The sequence below is a fragment of the Seriola lalandi genome, unplaced genomic scaffold, assembly GCF_002814215.2.
Source record: "Seriola lalandi dorsalis isolate HSWRI2012SDOR001 ecotype SW California unplaced genomic scaffold, Sedor1 jcf7180002054200, whole genome shotgun sequence".
NCBI lineage: Eukaryota > Metazoa > Chordata > Actinopteri > Carangiformes > Carangidae > Seriola > Seriola lalandi.
This window is the reverse complement of record NW_019524753.1, coordinates 189,878-215,265: the sequence shown is the minus strand read 5'-3', so window position 1 is coordinate 215,265 and position 25,388 is coordinate 189,878. Positions and strand designations below refer to the sequence as shown.

General features: G+C 39.2%; 1 protein-coding gene across 1 annotated transcript; it reads left to right on the top strand.

Moving 5' to 3' along the window:
• The first annotated feature begins 1,490 nt into the window (after positions 1–1,490).
• Positions 1,491–25,257, top strand: tlcd2 (TLC domain containing 2). The gene is made up of 4 exons (XM_023404022.2): positions 1,491–2,064; positions 2,530–2,612; positions 5,094–5,176; positions 21,286–25,257. The coding sequence occupies exons 1-4, from the start codon at positions 1,886–1,888 to the stop codon at positions 21,664–21,666; spliced, it is 726 nt and encodes a 241-aa protein (XP_023259790.1). The 5' UTR covers positions 1,491–1,885; the 3' UTR covers positions 21,667–25,257.
• Positions 25,258–25,388: the final 131 nt, after the last annotated feature.

Here is a 25,388-nt window from a genome sequence, read left to right as displayed (position 1 = left end):
TGATTATATATATTTATTAATATGTATCAACAAAGTAACCAAAGTCATCAAATAAATGTAGTGGAGTAAAAGTACAATATTTCCCCCAGAATTGTAATGAAGTAGAAGTATAAAGTAGCAGGAAATTAAAATACTCAACTAAAGTGGTGTTCTTTATATATATATGATACAAGATATATTAAAAGGGAAATAAGCACTTAACACCATGGCTGAGTATTTCCACCTTGGAACTGCACTGTACCAATGTCAAATGGCCTTTATCCAGATGATGGCGCTGTGTCATTCATGTCCATGGCCAGGCTCTGACGTGAATGAGGACAGCACTGCTTTAGTCACTTCCACTAATTGAAACAACACTGAAAAGTAAAATATTCATCAAGTTCTGATGTCGAGTTGAAATATAAAAATACCATTGTATGATATATGTGTCAAACCAAATTACCATGGTCAGTCCTTAACTGTATGTAAAATATTCCCACAAACGTGAACAAATAAGGTGGGTTAAAGGCAATGTTTCCTTCAAGTGCTCTCCGTAATTTGCTATCCTCCTTTGACTGTACCTGCTAGTACTTCCGCTCGACACAATATACTTTGTTCCATTTTAGAAGCAAAATTTTGATTTAAATTTAGGAATTAAGACTACAAATCTGACCAGCAATCCAGTGCTATTAGTTTTTGATGCTTAGTGTTACCGACGCACCTCTGTTGATGCCAGAAAACTATTGAGTTTTGATACACAGCCTCAGTATTTGCACACTTGAAAAGTCACTATGTAATTTATACTTTCAAGATGTCACTGGGGATATACCACCAGCTTGCTTGATTTAAATGTGCTATTGATGGATATTGTTGTACCACAATGCAGCATAGAAAAATTGTGGATAGGGGTGAGGTAACACTGAGAAGATTAAAGAAAATAAGTGTAAAGTATTAAATAAGTTAGAGCAGCAAGAATTAACTGATTAACCACTATTTTGATAGTAGATTAATTGTTTTAGTAATTAAAAAAAAAAAAAGCTGCCAAATATTCTCTGATTTCAGCTTCTTCAATGTGTGGATGTGCTGTTTTCTGTTTTATATCACATTTATTTATTTTGGAGCATATAAGTATTTTGTGTATATTTTATAGACAAAGCATTAATCAATAAAAAAAGCAACTGATGATGAAAATGATTAGTTGAAGCCCTAAAAACATAGCTTTTCATAGTCAATTTTCATTGATGATTAGCAGACGTCTTGTATAATTTCTTTTTGATACCAAACTGTAAAGCACATAAAATATTTATGTACTGCCGGTATTTGTATATTTCAGAGTGTACTGTGTAGTATTGGTACGGTAAATTATCTTTAATTTGCGAATTAAACATTTCCGACAGTACTTGAACGTCACACAACACATGAAACGTGCTCTTGGCCGCGCCCCTTTATAGTAGGGCGGAGAGAAGCCGTTGTTTGGTTTCTGTTGATGTCAAAAAGTTACACAAGCAAGGGATGGGGTTTTACAACAGGTCGGTTTCACAACTGTAAACGGGGCTTCATCTCCTTCAGTACCACCCGTGACCACAGATCTTTCTTTAGGGGGACTATCACAGAAAAACATCATACATATTCAGCCCGAGTCGGAGGTGAATCATTTGACAGTTTTATCGCGCCTTCTCTTTTTGGTCAATAACCGTAAAAGAAACACTTTTTTTCTGCGTTTCATACGCATCTTTGACTGACGAGAGACCGTGTATGATTGGGTAAGTTAACGTGATTGTCTCGGTCGACGCAAACAAGTAGCAGAGTCGTCCACAGTCGCAGGCTCAGCTGCGTTTATACACCGCTTACATTGAGGACAAGTGTGGCCTGAGAAGTCTTCACCTACAAGACAAACATTTCAACTATGGAGTTGAGTTCAGTGATTTTAACGACTGGAAGCTCCGTCGGGTTTTTCAGACTTGTCAACGCTGGGGTCACAAAACTCCCCATGCCTGAATCTGCCTGCAGGAATGCATGGAAATGGAGAAATATCTCAACATCCTGTGTGCACAGTCTTATCACTGCGATATGGGCCGTGCTTTGGTAAGTTAAACCTAATCAAATTGTTTTATTTAGTTTTCTTTTTAATGAAATCAGGATCTGATCGGAAATGATTGGTTCAAATATATTTAGCCTCTGAGCATGTGCTCATTAATGGATGCTGGCGTTTGGCGCGGTTGTATTCAAATATTGATTTAAATAGCCTATATATCGACCTCATTTTATGTCTGACTTAAATTTGATTTTGTTAGTCACTGTCGACCTTTATTTGTCCATACTACCTGGCCGGATTTTGCTCCAGGATGCATCTCATAGGGAGTAGATTTCAAGATATGATCCAGCACGAACCTTAACTGGCACTGACAACCTGAGTCACATTAATGTAGATAAAGTTGGCCGTATTAATTGTACAGATATCACTCTTAAATAAAGTTCTACAAACTTTTTTTTTTTTTACTTTGAAATGCTTTATCTAAACTAGTGTGTTTATCTTTTCCCTTCTTTTAGCTTTTTCCTTCACCCACAAATGGCTGAAGATTTGATAGAAACTCACTCTGTGTTTTCTCATGCTTTGGTGTCGTTTTCAATAGGTGAGTAGCACTTCTACGGTGTTCATTGTTCAATTACAAATTGTGTCCTTATCTGAATGGGTTAGCTGAGTGGAGGGTGCACCCAGAGGTGCTACCATCTTTAAGGAAAGTGAGGAAGTAACATTATCATTCCCAGCTACTCCCAGTTTCCTATATTTGTCGGGACACTTTTGGGTCAAAGGTGTTATATAGTCATTGTAAAACATTTATTATAACCTTACAAGCCTCTACTTGACAAATATCAGTTTCTTTGGTTGGTTAAGAGGACATTTTGAATAATATGATGTTAGCGAATCACACAATGAGCTTTTGCAGTGTTTGCATTACCCGAAGCAAATATGTATAGCATTTTATCTGTGAGAAAGGGACAGACGCGGTAAACAGCCTTCTTACACACCAGTGCCATTCTGAATACTCAATGAATCAGGTACTGGCATGTTGGCGTGCTCCATTACATCACTGACATAGTTAATATTTACCATATTGCATTTATAATTGGAAATATAAGGCAAGCTTTCTCCAATTTACATTTTTTTTGGGTGTGTTTAGTGTGTACTCTTTCCTTGATATCTCAAACCTAAGAGCACATACTACCCCACATTCCTAAAATAGCAACTTGCCCTGTTTTGACTTTTTCCTCATTAATGCTTAAAGTATTCTAGAGCAACTAGAGGCACGTGAGAGCTCTCAAATCCACAAATTTATTGGATCTGTGCCAGGCAACAAGGGCTACCCAAGGATTCCCAGGATTTTTGACATTCTTTCAGAAAGCCCAGCCCTGGAAGCTGGCAAATCAAGGAGCACTGTTGGTATGTGCAGATCAATGGAGGGCTTTATGATCGGTCCCAGGCACCATGCGTAACCCTTTGCAGTGATGTGACATCACCAAGACAGTAACTGCGCAAAAAGTCTGTTGATTTATGCAAGCCATCCACATCAGATGCCAATGATAATGGAGAGGGAAGTCATCTATGCAAATACAAGTGGGATGCTTCTCCCAAACTCTCCACAAGAAATGTGGTATGATTCTTCTGAGGCTTCAGCAAGTTCTGAGGGGAACTTTGTACACCAGATTTGTGCATTCAGTCCAGCTTGCTGGGATACCACGCTGCAAACCTCGCAGTGACATGCCATAAATGATTGTCCACTTGCTGAATGAAGACCTTGTCCAGTGCCCAGAACAATACTCTGCAGTTCATTCTCCATGTTGCTACAAATAACTGGTTTAAATAACAATTCTCTGTAACCACAAAAACAAAAAATCTACTAAAATGTTTAATGCCACAGTAACTTGGTTGGTATCAGACTAAGCCAGGTGTCTTAATCTTGTTCCTCATGCTTAACTGGGTTATTCCAGGTTATTCCACCAGAGTCATGTTGTTGGCATGTATCAGCCTAAAACCTGGTTGTTTGACTAACTGGTTTAAGAAAGGAATTCCCCGTACATGTAAACATGCCCATGAGTTTCACTCCAGTGGATACTGAATGGACAAAAGTAAATGGATCACTTACTTCACTAGACACTGACTTTTTATTCCATTGACTGCCCTATACAGGCTTTGGGTGATAGCAAGTGAAAAGTCAAGCTGTGTTTGATTCCCTTTTTCTCAGTGTAGATATTAACTGTCCTGAGCCAAGGTTTCACAATGGCATCGTGCACATCTTGCAGAATATAAGTAGAAATAATCTGCTTAAAAAAAAAAGCAAGATCAGTTTTTCTCTTTGTCACTGAGTCATACTTCATTTTTCCACCTGTGTTTTTTGAATAATAATAATACATTGTTATAAGAACACATGAGCAAGAAAAGAGATGTCAGTGAATTGGCACTTGTCACATGCTCCTCTTTGCTGTTCAAAACTTGAATAAACAAACTTGGCATAACTTGACCCAAATTCAACCTCTTGTGGAAAAAAATCTATTGTTGAAAAAACTGCATTTGGTAGGAGTTTCCCTTGTCTATTGTCAGTGCTCTTGAAACAACATGAACTATTATGGAGACTAAATTATGAAAATAAATAAATCAAATTCTTGATAGCAATCTTGCAGGAATTATTTGGGCTGTGGCTGGTAGCAAGTACATTTGTTTATGGTGAGACAAACCCAAACATGTCATCACATTGACAGAAGGGCCCTGGTATCAAATTTCCAACATAATGGGGTTAATTCCAGCCTCACCAAAGCACTGAGCTCCAGTGCACCCCTCCATCCTCCATCGTCAACACTTCATTATTTTTCCAGCATTCTGAAAAGCTGTAACCATGGAAACGGCTGGTGGCAGGGAAGGGTTGGGGGTGGTGGATATGAATAGCCCCTCTCCAAGACACATCTTGGTTGCCATCGCTGTCGTCATGGAAGCGGGAAACTGACTAACTTGATAAACTCAGCTGCTCTTGTTAAAGGAATCTGTTGTGTTTTGGTTGAATAAGTAATTGCTGAACCTCAAAACACTAACCTTGGATAAATGCTGCCTATCCCTACAGGTTACTTCATCTATGACTTCTTTGACATGGTGCTGAACCAGAAGCTGAGTCAGTCCTGGGAGCTCCTCTTTCATCACATCGTGGTAGGTCTTAAAAAATGAAATAATAAATAAAAATAAGCTGTAGTCCAAGACTTCATATTTTGGCTGTCGATGTTTCACCTTGACCATCATTGACAGGAGATTATCAAATCTTTACATCTGTGTAAGAAATCCTCTAGTTGTACCAATCACCATTATGAATCTAATACACAGAAGTTATTGCTTAGATAAATCAGGCACCAAAACACTGCACAAGCACACCTGTCACAAGCACAGACATGGGAAAGACAAAATACCCGTCTTTCTTGTCTAGATACAAAGAACAAGTGAGGGAGGAACAAAGAGACAATCATTCCAGTGTGACAGCCCCCCCCCCCCCAGCATTCAACCTTCTTTCATGCCTTGAGAAGGATGAACTCCACCCGACTCCCTCAGCCTTTTGCTATCCACGTAACCACACAGCAGTTTCTAGATTCCCATCAGACCCAATCATCTTCATGATATGGTGAGCCTCAGCAGGCTGGCTGAGGAACAGGTCCGATCTGTCAACCCTTCCCCCACTCATGCTTTGAAACACTATGGAAAATGCAAAGGGAAATGACCTGGAGATGCAATATAGAACTACATCGTGAATTAATATTTTCTCCGTCTGCTTCTGGCTGTGTGACCTACATCCAAGAGGATGCAGATTTTGTGTATTGCTCTCTGTTGCCAAGCTCTTGCTATTGTTATTGTCTATTGCTCACCTCACTAGGCCTGTTAAACCTTTATTGGAATTGTCTCTGACGGAATTTGAGTGGATTTGTACTATACAACAGCTATGATTTATACATGTGTTTGGGTGTAAATGCAGTATTTCTTTCATTCTGAAATATTTAAGATATATGCAGAATTTAGGAAACAGGTCACAGAGGACATGGCTTGTGCTGCATAAAGAAAAAAGCATATTACACCCCAATGTTCCAGTTAAGAAAAACATCACAGCAACACAATATGGACATACAATGTATATAAATGTAAACATATGCAATCTTCAAGATTGCAAGATTCCTGTCCTCATAAATACCACTTGGCATTTCAAGTGTGCTAGATATTTTCTCGTAGACTTGCATACACAACAATTCTAAAATGTAACCCCTGTATAGTACCTCTCTCACACAAACAAACTGGGGACTTTTACACCAGCATATAGAGGCTGATACTGATACAGGAAACTGGTTTTGGTAGTTGAATGTCATGAGAAGATATGGGAGTTCCTTGTAACAAACACATGGCACAACAACCAGTATGACAGATCACATGCAATATTTGTGTGTAATCAAATAATCCAAAGTTACAGAATGGTGAATCATTGCAAGAGTTCCTTTGTTGGGATGTTAGAGAGTCACAATTGCCATCAAGCACTCTGGTCACTGAGTGCTACACCAGAGTTAGTAGATTTCCCCCAACTAATTTCCAGTGCTGTATTTTTGGATGGATTGCAACAGCAGGGCCAGCCCTATAATCACGAATGTGACTGACTGACTGAGTGATCATATTTCAACCATTGGTCAGCCAAATCCCACATGAGTTGTTTTTTCCCATTGGCTGTTGCTCTTTCAATTAATTGAAGCAAACAGGTTCTATTACAGGGGCATTTACAGCTTGCAATATTGCCAACTCAGCGCATTTGTTGCTAAATTTATAGAATATTTTTCAAACAAGACTAGGTATAAAGCTAGTATATGGCTGGGCGTGTATGGGCTTAGGGCTATACCGTTACAAGCAGTCACCCAACCACTCTGGTTTCCCAGGTGCTCGGGAGCTGCAGGGAAGCAGAGGAGGGCTTCCAATTCACTGGGCCCTGCTTCCATTACAACAAATAAACTACTTTCATTACATGTACCATTATTACTGAAGGTTGCAGAGTAATAATAAAACATATGACACACCGAACAGAGAGAGCAGGAGAAAGAGAAGCCATTGGTAACTGGGAAGCTAAAATAATTAGCAGATCTAAATAGCATGTTAACAACAGAAACACCAGCAACCGGATATGAGACAATACGCTTACTGCACCACATCAGCAGAGCATCAAAAGCCCTTTTAAAGACTCCCTCAGACGAAAATCAAGTTTTTAACATTGGTAACATGTCCATTTGATGTTTTTTATATAATACAAGACATATCATGAGCAAGGACAGGGGGGCAGGCAAAATAAACCAGAAATGTTATCAGCACAGACAGCAACAGTGTGTCAGCCACCGCCAGTTACAAACTTTTGTGTCACAGGGATTACTTTTACCTCATTATTTGAAACTTTGGCCACGTTTAATATGGTTATCCAACATTGTTACATTATATGTATGACAGAAAATAAGGAAAAGCACAATAGCTGCTCTAAGTATACCTTGTTGTGTTTTGTAGTTTGTAGTTTTTTATGATGGTTTTTCAACATATTATCTCCTCTGTTGTTCTGGGGAACTTCGCTTTGCCTCATCATTGCTGCATATGTTGTAGCTTGGCTTCTTGGCAAACTTAACTATTCATAGTTCGTTAACTTTGAGTGTCATAAAACTTTGGCAAAATTAGGATTTTGGTATGGGGTCAAATGTCAGTGTTCTCACTACTCATGCTTTTGGTTGCCTAGGAGTTAAGCCAGTTTTGTGTGGCGATGATAGCACCAGCCTGCATCCAGGGTCATACCTGAATCACTTTTTCCCAGGTGATGTACAGTGTTTCCATGGTGGAAATGCTCATTCGGGATTAGTTGTGGCAATCAGCTTCAGTACCACCTATTTGTTTGCTGGTAGCAAAAATCCTAACAGAGTTTGATAGAAGATAGCCATATCCCCCTTTTCAGAAAGTCTTGTTTTTTTGTTTTTTTCTCCTCCACTTCCTGGAAGCCCAGTGAATGGACGCTTTGGTCAGACCAGCTGGCATCAGATTGTCACTAGAGTGTGGGAGGGTTGGAGATTTCTTTTTCAGTCACATGGCTCTTTGTGCTTCTCCACTAGCTAATTCTCTTACTCTTCACTCCCCTTGTTACCCCATTATACCATCATCATGACTCTCAATAGACTCTCATCTCCTTTGCTATTTTGTCCTCAATGTTTTACATGATCTTTTCATGCAACTATTACAAATTTGGTTATTTTGTTCGAGGTTCAGGGGTAGAATAAGGGGGTAGGGGTAAAGCAAGACAACCACAGAAGGGCTTGATTTGCTAACGCAAGCACGCTGGTCATCTGTAGTCTCAGGAGTTTTCCCAGTGGGCGAGCACTGAACCAGGCAGGACCAGCTGGTCATACATTCAGAAGAAGGAGGTTGATCTCTAGTTAATCTCCTCATATTGGCAGCCCACTGATTCACCTTTTTCCCCTGCCCCTCATACCTTTTTACAATGCCTGTGTACGATTTACCATTTCCTGGACAAATGTCATGACAATTACATATGTAAACTAAAAATGTAAAGGTGGAGATGTGGTTGAAGAGAGGAACTCCCTTGGGGCAGTTGGAAACAACAACTTCCCATTGATTTATTTAATTCTAAGTACAGTACATCTTTGATATGTGCTAACCCAGCAAACATCACTTTTTCAGTATGTACTACCTTGTCGCATGTAAAGCATTTATGACTGACTAAACAAGCAAGGTACTTTGTATGATTATAAAATCTAGACAAAATGCATAGGTGTGTCTGTGGAGTGAAATATTTTGAAAGCTGTGTCAACAATTGATGATATGCACAGTGTTTTATCATTGACTCATATGCTGACAGATGTAAGCCATAAAACTACACAGGCAAATCATGACTGTGGACCATTTGACTGAATACTGTTTTCACTGTAAGGGCAGAATGTGATTTTGTCTCTGAGAGGTGCAAAACTAAATGTTGAATGTCACAGTTGTTGTCAGACCTGTCATGCACTTTTGTACAATGTTGGTACATAATGTACTAGTGCAGTGTAATGTTCACAGTGATGTCAGCAATTTAATGTTAGTAACAAATTAGTGTCTAAAGTTATAAATCAGACCTCAGCATGACAGTTCTAAGCTACATGATTGGCTCTGGGGGAAGATAGAAGTTGTAGTCAAATGTTCTTTAATGGCCAAAACAGTATATGTTTAGAAACTTTATATCTATTTTATTTCACTTACCCAGCCCTTTTGTACTGTCAAACCCATATTTTTTTCCCATACCATTTTTTCCTTTACTGTTATGATCCGTTTTGACCCCGACTTCCTCCTTAGTATTTGTCTGCTCAAATGCGTATTTTTTGATTGAGTCTTCATTTCTAGAATCTGCCCTGAGGGTTAAAACTGTTAGACAAATATAGTGAAACAGCATGTGGTGTAACACAAGTTTTGTTGATCCCTGTTGTCGCAGTCCAGGAGAAATAATAAAGTCATACATTCCATGGAAAGTTTTTTTTCTCTTCCTATTGACTGAAGTGGAGAACACAGCTCCTTACTTCTTTCGGAGACACGTGTTGCCCTGTCATAGTCACTCACGCCTGATGAGATCCTGTCAGCCATAACCTTGTGCTTCCTTTGGAAAACAGGAAGTCCTGATAATTCTGCCAGAAAGAGGGTGCCTTCTTCTGAGGAGATTGATATGTACCTACTATATACAGTTTAAAAAATCTAACATGCAGGACTTTTAAAAAGTAATTATAAATGTGTGTTAAACAGATTGTTGGAAAGAGTACAGTGAAATGAAATCCCCATGTTGAGTCTGTTTCAGCCTTGTTTGCCCATGACTCTTGCAAATAGTGAGTTTTTGATTTAAAATATGAGCCAAAAGAGAAGGATACCAAGCAGAGGTAAAGGTGCAGATTATTTTTTTTCAATGAAGAATGAAAGCATGTGAGTAACTGTGTGTCCAATGTTCTCTTTTGAGATTTGCATTGACAATAAACAGTGAAAGCACCAAGTGGATTAGTTTTGCCCTTCTGCTCTCTCTTTGCCCTCTCACAGTGATTTGAAGTTTTGCAACATGTTTGTGGTTTCCTTCCCTAAATGCCTTTCACCCCTCTCTCATTAGTCAGAATTCAATTATCATTGTAGAGTAAGGGCTAAGGCCAACGCTCCTCTAAAGCAGATCAGGACATCACATGTTAATCGCTGTGCTGGTTACAATCACATCTGCTCTGCTCTGTCAAGATGTCCACTTCAAATTTAAAACAGTACACACCTTAAATGTTCTCCCCACTATGCCACTTATACAGATCTTCATTTTTTTTTAACATTTTACCATCATTTATTCTCCAATTAGTGTGTGTTAATACTTGTACCTAAATGCAGAAGTTACTCTTTCACACACTGAAATGATGAATGACAGGATTTTGACAGGGAAAGTATTTAATTTCTCAATTGCCTTGTGCTTTTTCCAAAAATGCAACAATCAGCCTGAGTGAGCTGTCACAAATTCAGTGAAATAGTAAACTTTTTGTCTTCAAACACATTTCCTCCTTTGTTTTGTGAAAAACAGTTTTAATGAACATAATGTTGAGTCATCACAAATAGTCAAATAGAAAATAACATGGATAGCTTTTAAACTGCAGCTTACATGAGGTAACAGAGCACCTAAGTCTTAAAGCTCAGCAGAAGCCTCCATAGCACTGATGAAATTGAGCCTGCTTGGATTCGTCTGGCTCAGCTTTAGGTACCTGGATTTTGAATTTGGGAATTTTCTCTTAATCCTCCTCACAGATTTGCTCAAGCTTGCTCCCCCTGGATGATGAGCTTTTGTAAACAGGTTCTTAGCAAGACAATCTCTATAGGTTGTTCATAATTGCTCCTTCTACCTTTACAGGTTTACTTGTTCAGCTGCTAAAAAGCATAGCACAGACCTGCCACCATTAACATTGTTGAAAAGATGGCTTTCATCTTCCCCCACCTCTTTCTCCTGGTGAATGACATACAGGAACTAATAGAAAGGTCCAGTTGTAAACACTTGATTGGCGGATATTTTATCACTGAAACGATGTATGTGTCGGTTCGATGATGTCCTTATAACCTGGAAATCATATTTGCTACATTATTTTTCTAGGTCATTTTTTGCCACCTTTTCCAGTTCAGTCTCAGTCACATTTTTCCTCTTCAAGGTTCATCTTGCACCAACCTCAGATATGAATGGAATTTGTCTCAGTTTACCAGGCATTAAAATAGATATTTGTGGAGGGAGTGTGACGCTGTCTCACATAGCCAACGGGGAATGTGACTTTTGGAAGCAGGAACTTACTGTATTTGGTTGTTGACTATGTTGTTACTGGTGTGATGCCACATGTCACTGGAGTGCCATGTCTGCCACCGAACTCTACATATTCAGCTCTGTAGAACCTGATTATTCTGGATGTCTGCTTCTGTCTTTTGCTCTCTCAGTTCCCGATTCTTTGATTCAGCTAATCCATCCACTAGCTGCTGGCTGTCTAAGGAACCTCAAGCAGCCTAATGTGACAGGAGTACAAGCAAAAACAAAGACTGGCAAGATTTGTAATCTGCACAGTCTACATTTTGTTTGAAGTGTATTGTTGTTGAAAAGCTGAAGCTCAGCTGATCTATTTCCTGATGGATGCACTTCAGTGGTAAATCTTGCATTGACAATAACATTAAGAAGCATATTACAGAGAAAGTTGATGTAAACAGAAGATGTGTAGATATGGTTTGTAATATAAACTTGTGTTGTTGTTTCATGTATAAAACAGCCAGGGCCTCTTGATATTTCATAGCAGCTGCTGATTTAGTATGTATGTTTTTGTTTTTGCTATCCAATCCACAGATATATTTCCAGCCATCCACAATCTGTGGGCTCTGCCACTCCCCTTTTTTGACCCATAAATTGGTGTGACAAACCAAATTGAACAAGTGTGACTTTTTAAAATCTCCAGTGTCAACATAAAGTTTTCAACAATAATGGTACGTTTGAATCTCTGTTGTTTTTGATGAAATTTTAGTAGAGCACACAGTTAGCTGAGTGAGAAGGCCTCAAAAGATACAAAAACAATAATATCACGCCACATACAGAGAATAATGACAGCCTGTAAGATGGAGAGAGGCACATATTGCAAAATAGAAATTGGAATGTGCAGCAGAGTTTTTTGGCGGGCAGAGATCGTGATGGATGTGTGTGTATTTCTCAGCAGTCTCATCTTTTGGTGGGGAACCACATGAGGTTCCCCGCATTCTGTGTATACAGACAAGAGGACAGACATCTGGTCTCCACATGAACCTCAGGCCCCCAAGAGAGACACACACACATGTAGCAAACCTCTTGCTTCCTGAGAGGGCTTCTGCAAATGTGTGCACCCCCTCAAAACATTTCTGCACTGCAGCTCCACTCCATATATCACACAGACGGTCTTGTTATCAGCCCCCCTTATCCTTGTGTAACCTCGAAGTGTCTCCCCCACCCCCCTTCATCCACCTACTCTCTGCAGCTCGTACCACCCCCTCACATGGATACAAACCAGTGAGAGCCTCTGCGCTCTGGTAGTACTATATTTTGTTTTTGTGTGGGTTTTTTCCCTCATGGTTTCACATTGAGGGTTTTCCTTGTTCATTGTTTTTTGTGTCAGAAACAGTTCAGTCATCTAATGCAGAGGCGACAAACAGTTATGGATGCAAGGCCCATCCATCCTGAACAGAGCAAGCTAGTGTGAATGGGCCTTAAATTATACTGTCTTCAGCCTACAGGTAGGCAGCAGAAAAGAGCAGTCTTGCGACACACTCATACACACATGCCATGCTTTCCTAAGAGGCTGGAAACTGGAAAAGCAGAGTGCACTAAAAAGGAGGTGGTGTTTGGTCACAGTTGGCATGACAACTGGGAATGCTGTTTGTAGAGGCATCCATCCATCATCAGGTTTCGAAAAAGGAGGGAGTTGACTCTACCTGTCGTTGCTGAAAAGCAAGGTGGGGCAAAGTAGGAACTGTGCACCTAATGGCCAAGAACCAATGCATAAAAAAACACAGAACAAACTTGGCTGAGATCCAACTGCTGTGAGAATACCAGAGTACTTGCATATGTTTCCAAAAGCAGCGTGGGCGGGTATGCAAGCATGTGAGAGTACAGCATAGAAACAACCTCATACTGAACATTTGTAGTAAGTGGAGTTGTCTATTTCAGTATCTTTTTTCTTATTATGCTTCACAGCAAACCTGACATATCTACAGTAATTGTCAGGGGGTTAGTCATAATAATGGCTATGATAGTGCCATGAATTAACAAAAAATATATTACCAATATTTTTGCGTATTGTATGCTACAGTTTCTAAGACAATTTATGCCTCTCTCATACATGGTAAATATGTAGCTGGATAAAGCAGCTGGCTGGCTTAGCTTAGCCAAACACAAGAAACAGGGGTAAACAGCTAGTCTAGGTTTGTCCAAAGGTAGCAACATCCAGCACCTCTAAAGTTTATTAAGGAACATTTTATATCTCATTTGTTTAATCTTCACCAAAATTGAAATGTTAAAATGACATATTGTGGTTTTACAGTGGGATTATTGCATGGAACTATTTCTTGGATGAGCACAGTCACTTTCAGAGCCAGGATAGCTGTTTTCCAAATACACCAAAAAGTGTATTTCTCCAAATGTAAAACTATTCCTTTAAGAATAAGCATTTAATACTCCATTTTGGAAGCACAATGATATTGATTTGGTGGAATATCATTAGTGCCATTGCTCCCTTTTTAGAGGAATGTGTATATTTTCCACTAAAACAAGTAAAACATTGCAGTTTCAGGTCACAATGCTGAAAATGTTGCAGCCCATAAACAATGTGGAATGTCGTCAGATCCTGAGAGCTTTCCAGTTCTTCTTGGTCCTAATGGACATTAACATGCAATGGAAAAGCCATCAATGTCTTTTATCTTTGTTTGGCCACTCTGAGAAGTGACGTAATGACTAGGACACACAGTACACCCAAGGCAAGGCAAACCATAACTCCTCCCTTCACACCCAGTGCCTGAATACATCAAGTGATTGTGATTCACTGAAACACACCTAGTAACAGTCACAGAGGCTCACCCTGATGTGGAAGAAGACACACAGTTCTCTCAGCCTGTACTTGACACACACACTTACAAATAAATACCATGCAATGCTAATTGATTATCTGTGCCCTAAGTAATTGTGTTTGGAGACATCCTGTGAATTTCTGACCAAATGTCTGTGACAGCAAGGCGTTGAAATGGCCTGCTGTGCATCTGTCAGCTGACGTGAGTTAACGCAGGTCGCATGATAATTGTTATGACCACTGTGTGTGTGTGTGTGTGTGTGAGTGAGAGAGAGAGAGAGATAATTACTCTCTCGTGTTTCTAAGCCGAACATCCTTCCATCTATTTTCTCTCATAGACTTTAAGCCTTTGCAAGGCCCTCCCACCTTTTTATCAACCCACTGCTGGTCTGCCTATGTCCAGATGGCAAACATCTTTCTGTTGAGCCTAATAGTTTCCTCCCCATCAACTTGACTAGACCACTTCCTATCCATTTATGACCTCCATTACCTGTCCTATAATGTATTTTTATGGAATGCCGTTGTGTGAGGGTGTGCTTATATCATAAAGGGAGGGGGAATATATATATCTGTGTGGAAATCTTGAGGCATAAAAAATGTATAAAGTCACACAATGATAATTACATGGAAATTCAAATGTTATAGATTCAGCCCCTGTTTATCTGGGTCACACATGCATCAATGAAGCAAAATTTGGGGAAGAGATCATTGAAACACTCTTCAACATAACCCAAAATACTTAAGGTAAAATCCTGGTGTCTTGATACCAGTGCTTGAAGCAGGCTCACCAGTACTCAGATAATGAGTACCAACACTTTTGATTTTTTTCAACCTGTGTGTCATTGAATGTTAAGGTGTACTTCTTCAATGATGTTGCTGTAGTTAGTTGTAGTTTGACAACATTGCCTTTTTTCCTGCTCAAATAAGCCCATGTTCTGTGTGACCGACATCAGCCAGAAAGCTGCCTGATAAGAGTGTAGTTTTGGTTTCGCCGACAGCATCTTCTGTTAGTGAATGTTCCAGGCCAGGCAGAGGGGGCACAGGCCAGCCAACGTCCCCCTGTTTATGGGTACAAGTTGAACTCATTTTACTCATCTTTTGACTTATTCCCAGTCTCAAAATAGCCTGCTTATATTTTGAAGGTCATCTCGGATCCTGTGTTGTATTTTGCCTTTATGGACAATGAGGCTTTGCTGTGAATGAAAGAACATTGTCCTAGACAATCCCTTGGATGACTGAATGAGTAAATACTGTACAATATACATGATATACATGATGTTATTTATGATGTGATTAATCACTTTTTAAGATTAATCACTTTTTAAGTGATTAATAAGGAGTGATCTCAAGCCAGAAAAAACCCCCCTTCCCCATAATAGCTACAGGCTATTATGGTGGCTTTTATCTTTTCATTTCACGTAGAGCACTGGATAAAACCTAAATAATAACTTTGGTGGAACGTGATGACAGCTTCTCTTATGTGAAAATGCCATTTTCTCGTTATTTGGTGACATGTGCCCACACACACACACACACACACACACACACACACACACACACACACACACAAATTCTCATACATAGCCTCATGGGTTAATGACTTCCTCCTTACTGCTCCACCCTTTTTCTTGTTTTTTTCCACATGGTCTCATTATCATTCAACACTCACTTTGTCCATTGTAAGAAATGCACAGTGTTAGTACTGAACTTCTCACTGACTAAGCCAGCTTGCGTGTCATCAGCCAGAGGCAGGGAAACTGGTTTGACGTGGAAATAATAATCCTTAATAACCTTTGTGTCTGCCTTGACTATTGTAACATAAAGTCTGTGACAAGGAGGGAAGATGAGTCAAGTTTTATATTAAATGAGCAAGGCTATTTACAAACGGATAAGCATGGGTTAGTGCTGCATCAGTAGTGTAAGAAGTGTATGGATGTGTGAGAGTGTTGAAGGCAGGTAAAACTGTAAAACAGGGTAGCCTGGTAGATGCTGAACAGGTGCTACCACATCACATTAATGACCCTCAACTTTAACTGTAGACATCCTGCAGGCAGAGGGAGGAACATAACACTACACACTGTAATATTGGTAACTCATGCAGACGTTTAAAAGGCCACACAACTTTACTATTCTCTTGAATGATTAGATCTTAGAACCCCATATCTGTAGGTTTCTGACTAATGTCCCTCCATTTTTCATGTTATGTGCAGATGCAAAATAATACATTACAGAATACTTAGACAAGAAAGTAACATCAAACGCATTCTTGAAAGACAAAAGAAAGAAAAAGATGAAAGACTTGCTACGCTGCCATTTTGCCTTTCAGATGTTAACTCCCTTTTTTTTTTTTTTTTTTTTTTTTTTTTTAGCTCTATCTATCCCTGTGTCAGCTTACCCTCTGAATACTGATTGCCATAGTGGCTCAATTTAAAAGCACAAACATTTCAATACCTGTCATCTTGACACAAACCTTTTTATCATGTGAACTTTACCCTACTTCGTTGTTGACCTGTGGTCAGTTTGATTGTTTCCTCTGATGCTAAACATAGGAAATAGATACCACAGTGTCTTTTTTTTTAAATCAGGTTTCATGTTGTTCATTCTACTGTTTGCTATACATGCCTGCCATCTTTGCACCCAGTGTTTCCCCCTGAAAGTGGGATGTGAAGGTCCCTTACCAGGGTGTAGAGAACGTTTAATTGAGCCCACAGGGAGAAAATGCGGGAAACAAAAACACCCACACCACCTTGTTTTTCAGCCCTTTGCTTGGATTTTACACAGGTGGCTATAAGAGTAGGTTAATGTATATAAGAGCAGTCCAAATGTTAAATAACACTCACTCCGTCTTCTTCTATCCCATTTAAACCTAAGGACTACCCCCTTCATTCCCCATAAAATAAATGGCCACACTTTGTTATTGATACCCGGCTATATGAGGCAGTTTTCATATTATAATTAAGGATTTGAGATTTGTGATTTTCTGAGCATTTAAAGAATGTCTTGTCTATGTTTGTCAAAGTTGAGATTTAAAGTTTATTCTTAAAAAAAGACGTGACAGATGTAATACATGTTTTATGTCTGTTCAACAGTCTAGTTGGACAGTATTGAGTGGGTGCTGCTGAATGTGAAAGTCAAGCTTCAGTAGAGCTTAGCAGGGCAAATCCAGCTAATGCTGAATCATTGTAATTGTTGAGATATCCAGGGGCTGGTGGGGCTGGTGGGGGGGGTTGCTGTGATTTCCCCTTTGGCTTGGGGTGCTGACAACAATACAGAGTGTGTGAGCTGACCCCTGAGGCCCTATCCATGTTCACAGAGAGGGCAACCAGGATGAGGTTTTGCCAGCTGCTGGTATCTGGTTGGCTGCTGAGCCATATGGGGTCAGTGTCACCAGATAATGACCTGGTATGGTGATCACAGTCACCTCTCTAGACTGGGACTCCTTTGTCCATTTTTTCCATCTAACTTTTTATGGCTCATCACTTTTACATGTGCTGCTTCAAGCCTTGAAAAGCATTATGGAGGTATAGGCGTTTATGTGATATATTGCTTCGACATTAATGTGTTTTATATGTGTTTTATATAGTTGCTGTCTGAGCTGCTCTGCTAACAATGTTTGTTCCAAGATAAGGTAACCGTCATTGGCGAATATGTAAAGCCACCAATAAAGGAGAAATCACCACCATAAAACTACATACACATGAAGGAGGAACCCAACAATATCATGTTTTCACATTAAGACACCTCAGGAAGCATGTCATATAGTGTCCAAATGTAATTGAGGTTGGATATGATTCCGTTTCCTTTATAATTTAATGAAGTCAAATAAACTATAGTTTTCCTTGACCCATCCTGCTCTGTTAAATGTATCTTTTCTTATTCAAATCTGATTTGACACTTTTTATTGGTGACAATTTGTTTCTAAATTAAATCCAAATTAAATATTTCTAACTTTTGTTATTTGTGATTCACTCCCAGTTTCTCCACAGTTTTGTTCCATTTACTCCTATGGACTCTGAGAAGTGAGTGACTCTCACTGCATAGACTGAATTTATCTTTATCATCTTATCTGAGAGTTGTATAACAGTTTGTTTTGACCTTCCCCCTTCTCCCTTCCCCGTTCTGTTGTGTTTTATCTTCCCAGATCAGATTATACTTCAGATGAGCCAGGTTAAACACCAGTTGTTGATCTGGCTGAAGCAGGGGCTGTGTTTGTGTGTGTAGGTGTGTGTTAATTCGAGTGTGAGCATATGGGTTTTTATCACACACACACACACACACACACACACACACATACACACACACACACACACACCACTTCACATGTTGTTTTTACTACTACTACTATTGTCTGTCTGCTTTCATCTCTGTTGAAAACTGCTTAAAATTGGGATTCATATTCAATGTGAAGTTGTGTGTGTTTTATATTTTTATTTATTTATTTTTTTTAGTAATTGCATGTGTCTAGTTGACACTGTATGTTGCATTCATGGGTACTTAGTTTTACCAGTGAGCTGGGAAATGCTGCATGGTACACAATGTATCTTTTGGAGGCAAATGACAAGAATCTGTATCCTCCATCTGTTGATTTGGAGTTGTTTTGTCTGTGCCATATCAAAACTGTCACAACATGGCTAATTTGAGGATTCACAACAGAGCATATTGTCCTTCAGCATGACAGTGTTTTGTCCCAAATAAGGGATCCTTGATCTCACATTAATTCAGTCTAACCCAAAAAACAAAAACATATACTATATATACATTTTATAAAATTGTAGTGTTTAATTAAGGTTGTATTTTAGGCTGGTGTAAAAATCAATGAATTTTTCCTGGCCCAACTTAACAAATTGAGCATTTGGCGAATAATGCAAAATCTGTGTTGTTAGCAAAGTAAAAATTAAATAACAAGTATTATCAGTTTCAATTTTCTGTGACCAAAACCATTGAATGACAGAAATAAATATCTGGGTGGTAGACACTTACCAGTCCGTACCATTAGAATTATACTGAATGCAATCATCACTAAAATATTTTTATTTGTTTATTTGTTTGCTGCTGCCTGCCTCAGTTTTCAGACTCACCTGGCACGTGTCCTGCCATACAAAAAATTTCACAGGAGAGTGGCCAGCCAGCACTGCAGTGTGATCTAAACACATTCGTGAGCGTGTGTTTTGCTTTGTGTTGTACTGAAAAGCCCTGTGTCCTGTTGACGTTACTGTTTTCCCTCCCACCACACTGACTCTTATGAGGCAGTCTGTTTTGTGCTGCTAAATACAGTGCTTTCACTGTTGTCATTGTAATTGTTCACCAACATTGTTTGTCGTCACTGTCATTATAACCTGACAACAGGTGAAAGGTTTGTTTTGTACTGATTATTGTGTGTGTGTGTGTGTGTGTGTGTGCGCGTGCGTGTGCACTATGTTTAGCAATGGGGCCTCAGGATGGTGATGTCTGCCTGGGCAACACCTTGGTCCATATTAAGATATTTCAATAAATACTGGCCAGAGTGCCATTAAGTTTAGTAAGGCGACTCATGGTCCCCAGAGGATTATGTGTGGAGTTTTAAATTACCCATAGTGCCACTTAGAGGTGTAAGTCTCCTCTTCACTGACACTTAAGTCACTGCAGTATATCTTGAAAATGAATGGCCAGAGTTTCATGTAAATTATTGTGAAGCAGGAACCGGGTTTGGCTTAATGCCACCATAAACCATTCAGTGAAGAAACCTTTTGAACCTTTTTCGAGCCAAAGACACCTATATTACAGTGGATACATAGTGTACGTTCCAGTTAGGGAGAGTGGACTGCTGACTTTCCTCACATGCCCTGTTGTTTAACCTACCACAACACATCGCATGACTGTTTGCTGCATTAGAGAGGGCATCCTGTGACCTCATACAAAACACACATGCACAAACACAATATGCTTCTCCGACTGAGCCACGTCTGATGGTAGAGGTCATTCTCTCACACTACAGTTTACATCCCATGACCTGCACTGACTAACCAAAGACTTGACTTACTTTGGACTGCTCTCTGTTTGTAGTGTTCTTCTTTCACTATATCCCATTCATTGCCACCATCCAGTCTTGATTTATAAACATGGCAGCTTAGGTGGCAACAAGTCTGAAACTAAAGTGCAATCTCTCTGAACGCAGTTTGGCCCTTTAACTACACTGTGAGTGTGCTCTGAGTGTGAATGAAGCTGTTGAAATCTGGTGTTGTGAATGGGTGCCGACTCCTGTGGAGAGTTGGCTGAACAGCTTGTTGCAGTATAAACACATTTCTGTCATCCAGATTTTACACCTGCAACACAGCTGCTGTGAGAGTGTAAGCAGCATTTACTTCTGTCACAACATATCAGATATTGTATGTAATCCTTTCCCCTGACTCCTCAGTGTAGTGTCAGCACACAGGATCTGTTGTCCTATTTTTCTCAAGACAGAGTTTGAGTGATGTTGCTGCCACTGTGTGGAGTTTCTGTTTATTACATCTCAGACTTTCATAAGCACTGCTCAGCAGAAACGTGTCATGGGAGTGGTGTCCTTCCAGATGGTCATCAAGTAATATACTGTCAGAAGTGAAAGAATATATTCAGACATGAGCGCATAACAAATCACAGTCAAAACATGGAAATCACCTCCTCCCAAAAAAACCTTCAGTTGTCACCTTAAAGTTATGAGAGATACACTGATATAACCTACAGTCATACTGTTGTGCTGATCCATGTGAACATTAAAATGAAAACTTTTTTTTCTTATTTTCCTGCTAGAGTTTACTTTTTTTGAATTTATGTCTGAGTTCATCTATAACATCAAGTACATTAGTAGAATTAAGAAACACCTAATTCCCGAAATGAAGACTCTTTCACGGTTAACAGAAGTTGGCAATAGAGACAGCTGATGGAGATGAAGATATCAGATATTATCTGCTTCAAATCACCAGATTATTATTTTTTTGAGAGCGATGACATCTTAACCACTAGTACACTAGTATCTTTTGTAATTAAAAATGTATCATTAGTTATTAATTTACTATTTAAATTACTTTAGCCATTCTTTTTTGTTAATCATAATTAATCCACCATGCAGCACAAATCCATTGTAACTTTCCTCCTCCTTGTCTTTGTTCTCACTGTCTTCTCCTGTAGGTGATCACCTGTTTTGGCCTCTCTGTGCTGTCATGCCGCTATGTGGGCTTTGCCGTGGTGGCCCTGTTGGTGGAGATAAACTCTGTGTTCCTCCACCTCAGGCAGATCTTGCGTATGGCCAACATTGCTACAGGTACGCTGTACCGGGTCAACAGCATGATCAACCTGGGCACATACGTGGTGTTCCGCATCAACACACTGGCCTGGATGACCCGCTGGCTGGTGCTCAACAGGGACAAAGTGCCCCTCCTAGCTTACACGTTGGGCAGCGTGGGTATGGCCATCATGACAGCCATGAATATCGTCCTCTTTTATCGGCTGCTCAGGAGCGACTTTTTGAAGAGCAGCACCCGGGAGACCAAGAAAGAGAAGGAGATGTAGAGGAAAGGGGAGGAAGAGACACATGAAGGATTAGATTCATAAACACACTCATTGCTGTACATTAACACTCTGTGGCTGAGATTTGGCACCGTTTTGCCTGTGTGTAAGTATACTCATAGCTGGGAGACGGAGGGATCTTTCTATCTCTTATACTGTACAGGTACGTCCACACAAGGTGTAATCGCTGGGCCTAATTCCAAACACAGATCACACAGAGCCATTGTGCTGAAAGCTACATTTGCCTATCAGTTGTAGTTTTGACAATTTTGTCTTCAGTTCTTCTGTGTTCCAGTCATCCTTAACTGCCATGAGTGGCTCACTAATGGTAGATGGAGGATTCTTCATATGAACAATATAAGGCCTTGTAAAACAACACCCAAAGCCTTATTGTCCCACAGGGTGTTTCAGCTAAATCTTTTCTAAAATGTAGCTTATGGTAAATGAATACGCACTGTTTGTAAAACAAACCCTCCAACACCCATGTATACATGTATACACTATATTGTATATAATATACATCTATGCTGTTGTGGGTTATTTAAAAATAAAAAAAGTTTATTTACCACTGAGTAAAAAATAAGTAAACCCTTCTTTTGTGTAACACTAATACTAAAGAGGTGACTATGTCTCTTTTTTTTTTCCACCAGATGTCCTCAACTAGAAACCGCCTGCTACCTCAGAAAGCTTGTAACACTTTTTTTGCCTCTTTATAAAACAAGCTTTACTGTCAGTGTTTGGCAGGTTGTTTGTTATTAGAGAAGAAAAACATTAGGAAAAACGTCAGAAGAAGAACAATTTTGTCTATAGAATAAGGAAATCCAGCAAATACCAATCCTCTCTTGAGGAAAGAAGAGGGTACTCAGATGATGAATAAATACTAAATACTTTGAAGTGGCATTTAAATGAAACAAAGCAGATTTTACTTTGTTGACACAATGCTAATCTGCATGATATTTAACAGCTTAACAATCGCAGCCGCTTTATGCTCTGTCAAATCATATTAAAACATCTTGGGAAAAGCCTTATACAGAATAACCCTGAATTATTAAAACCCTGAAAATTAAAACAGCCTGCGCCCCTCAGATCTGATTGCCTGTCCACCAACCAAGATGTTTCATTAGTAGATCTTGGCGGGACAAAACTAGATCGTGTAGATTATGATTTGATTGGCACATGGATAAATTACAATGGTAAAAGGGAGAAAGGATGCCACCTGAACTCCCAGCAGCCATCACCAATGACATCAGTGTCCGTCACTGGTCTTTGTCAGAGGTTGTCTTGACAGCTCACACTGGCTGCTGCTTTCGTGAGTAGAATTGAAATCTGTAAAATGACAGGAAACAAAACAAGCCAAATCACAGTGGATAGTGCCGTCTTACCACCTGAAATTAATATCTCCATGATTTGTATGCATCTTTATAGTGTCCCATGATTGTGTACATGCTGCAGTAGGAGCTTTCAGACAGGCAGGAATTGTTATTCTTCATTTGGCCTATGGAGGACAGCAAACTCCTTAACATCACCTCAGTGACCTCGACCCAGCCAAGACCACCAGAGATGTCTTTATTTTGTAACGTCTTTGTAGATCTGTGTCATTTTGACTTTTTAATTAGACGTTGTCAATTGTTATTCACGTGGCTGCTACACAGCTGCCTACTCTTCCAACTCGCATCATAACATCACAGTCCTTTCATGGCCTGCCATGCCATTCATATTGTGTGTTAATGCTTTTTTTTTGTGTATATTCATTGTCTGACGGGTTAAATTGTGTATATTTGTAATTTATTTGTACTTAAAATAAGGTGTGGATTAAAGATGGAATGAACACAGTGTTCAGTGAATTCCCCTGTTGTGAAAAACCTTTGATTATAGTGAAGTTGATTGTGTAAGTCATGTTGTTGTGGGGCATTTTGCCACCCAGTGTCTGAACTTGAAACTGTTGAGGCTGACGCCCTAAAACCAACAATATAACAAACACAGCTCTATGTTCAGTGACACTGCAACAGACTTATTTGTAGTTCAAAAGAAAATCAGACCCAAATTTTATATTTAGAATCAGCTGTAAACAATGAGATGGCAGTCTATTAGGAGCACCTAGCTAAATCCTACCTTCATGAAGGTTATAATGTTCAGTTTGTATTGAAATTGTTTAAGAGAGGGGCTGATTCCACTTGATCATAATTTTGGAGGATGATGACCTGTGTTTCCATTATTTTGTCAAGGCAGATTTATATTAATGAGTATAGGCTAAATAACAGAAACCTCTCTGAATAATGCAATAAAACAGTAGCTCAAACATCTTCCAAAATTATCACATTTGAATCAACATCTCTTTAATGCTATTAAAAAAAACTGAACATTATAAGTGTCATGAAGGTAGGTACAGTTGAACTGCTGTATTAGACTGCATTAGTTTCAGCTAGGTGTAGCTAATAAATTCGACAAATTTATCCCTATCCACGTTTAAATCAAGACATCACTGCACTAAACAAACAGCACTGTTTGGGAGGAGGGCAGTAGATTTTGAAATGCTGTTGCTGATTTCCAGTTACTTTTTTTAAAGATCAAGAGTATCTCCCTTTTGAGTTTTTATTGTGAATGTAGATTTGCATTTTTTTTTCAATTCTTAAAATTTTTAGGGCAGCTTTGTGGTTGTAGTGAAGACAACTGAAGTTCTTTCTAACAAACAAGCTTATGTTTGTGAATGTTTTGTATGAGGCTGTAATGTTATTGGGATTATACATGTATGATACCAGATTTGTTCGTTTATGTTGCTCTGTGCTTTTAGGAATTGTGATCAAGCATAGCGGCCAAGTCAAGATGCTTCCTCATATGAATGTTGTAATGACGATGATGGACCTTTGTCCAAAAACATGCTACTGTACTGCTCCCTTCACTCTAATTCCCAGTCTTTTCGCTACCTGTATGGCTCGGATCACAAAACCTGAGTGTCCAAAGGCCACAGGATGATGTTATGGCTTTATACGTTTGTGGGTAATGGACACAAGGAAAATAATGTCAAGATGTAATTGCAGAGAAAGTGGCAGCACTTATGAACTCGTATTGCCATATAGCCTCATACTCCTCATCATACATGATGAATATGATGGTTGACTGCATTAGTCTTCATAATTTTTTTATTAGTTCCATTACCAGAGAATAAGAAAAGCACCATTTCTTTATCACAACCAACAAGTAAGACCAGTTTTATTTCCTTGTTTGTTTATTTATAGACTTCTCTTTGTCTGGTGACTGGTGAAATATTGAACATTGTTAACGGTTCAAAAATTGAAATTCCTAACACAAGTATTGACACTCTGCAGATTGTCAATGACTGATAAACCCTGCATGAAGGGGAAAAACCTGGAATAGTGAAACAACCAACACTAACTGAGGTTCTGAAAACAAAATCATCTGCTGTCTCAGAGCATCAAACTGTCATGTTTCACAGAATTTTGTTTTTAAGTGTAAATATAACAATTTTATTTTTTCATGTTTTGGCAGAGATTGTTTTGTAATTAAACCTACCATTTATATGTTTATATAATAACAATATTTGTTTAACGTGAAAATAAAGATCAAGGAAATTGATGTAGTGTTTTCCTTTTACTGACTATCGCTACCCGGCTCCTAGACCATGACAAAAAGAGTGAAATGTACACAGCTGTAATTGGAAGGACAAACAAATCACATGTCTTTACATAAATGGGAACCAAATACGT

What these genes read in the sequence shown, in the direction of transcription:
- tlcd2 (XM_023404022.2), top strand. Translation starts at nt 1,886, where the DNA reads ATGGAGTTGAGTTCAGTGATTTTAACGACTGGAAGCTCCGTCGGGTTT. An exon ending in GCGATATGGGCCGTGCTTTG is followed by an intron (nt 2,065 to 2,529) that starts GTAAGTTAAACC and finishes CCCTTCTTTTAG; the next exon opens with CTTTTTCCTTCACCCACAAA. An exon ending in TCCTCTTTCATCACATCGTG is followed by an intron (nt 5,177 to 21,285) that starts GTAGGTCTTAAA and finishes CTTCTCCTGTAG; the next exon opens with GTGATCACCTGTTTTGGCCT.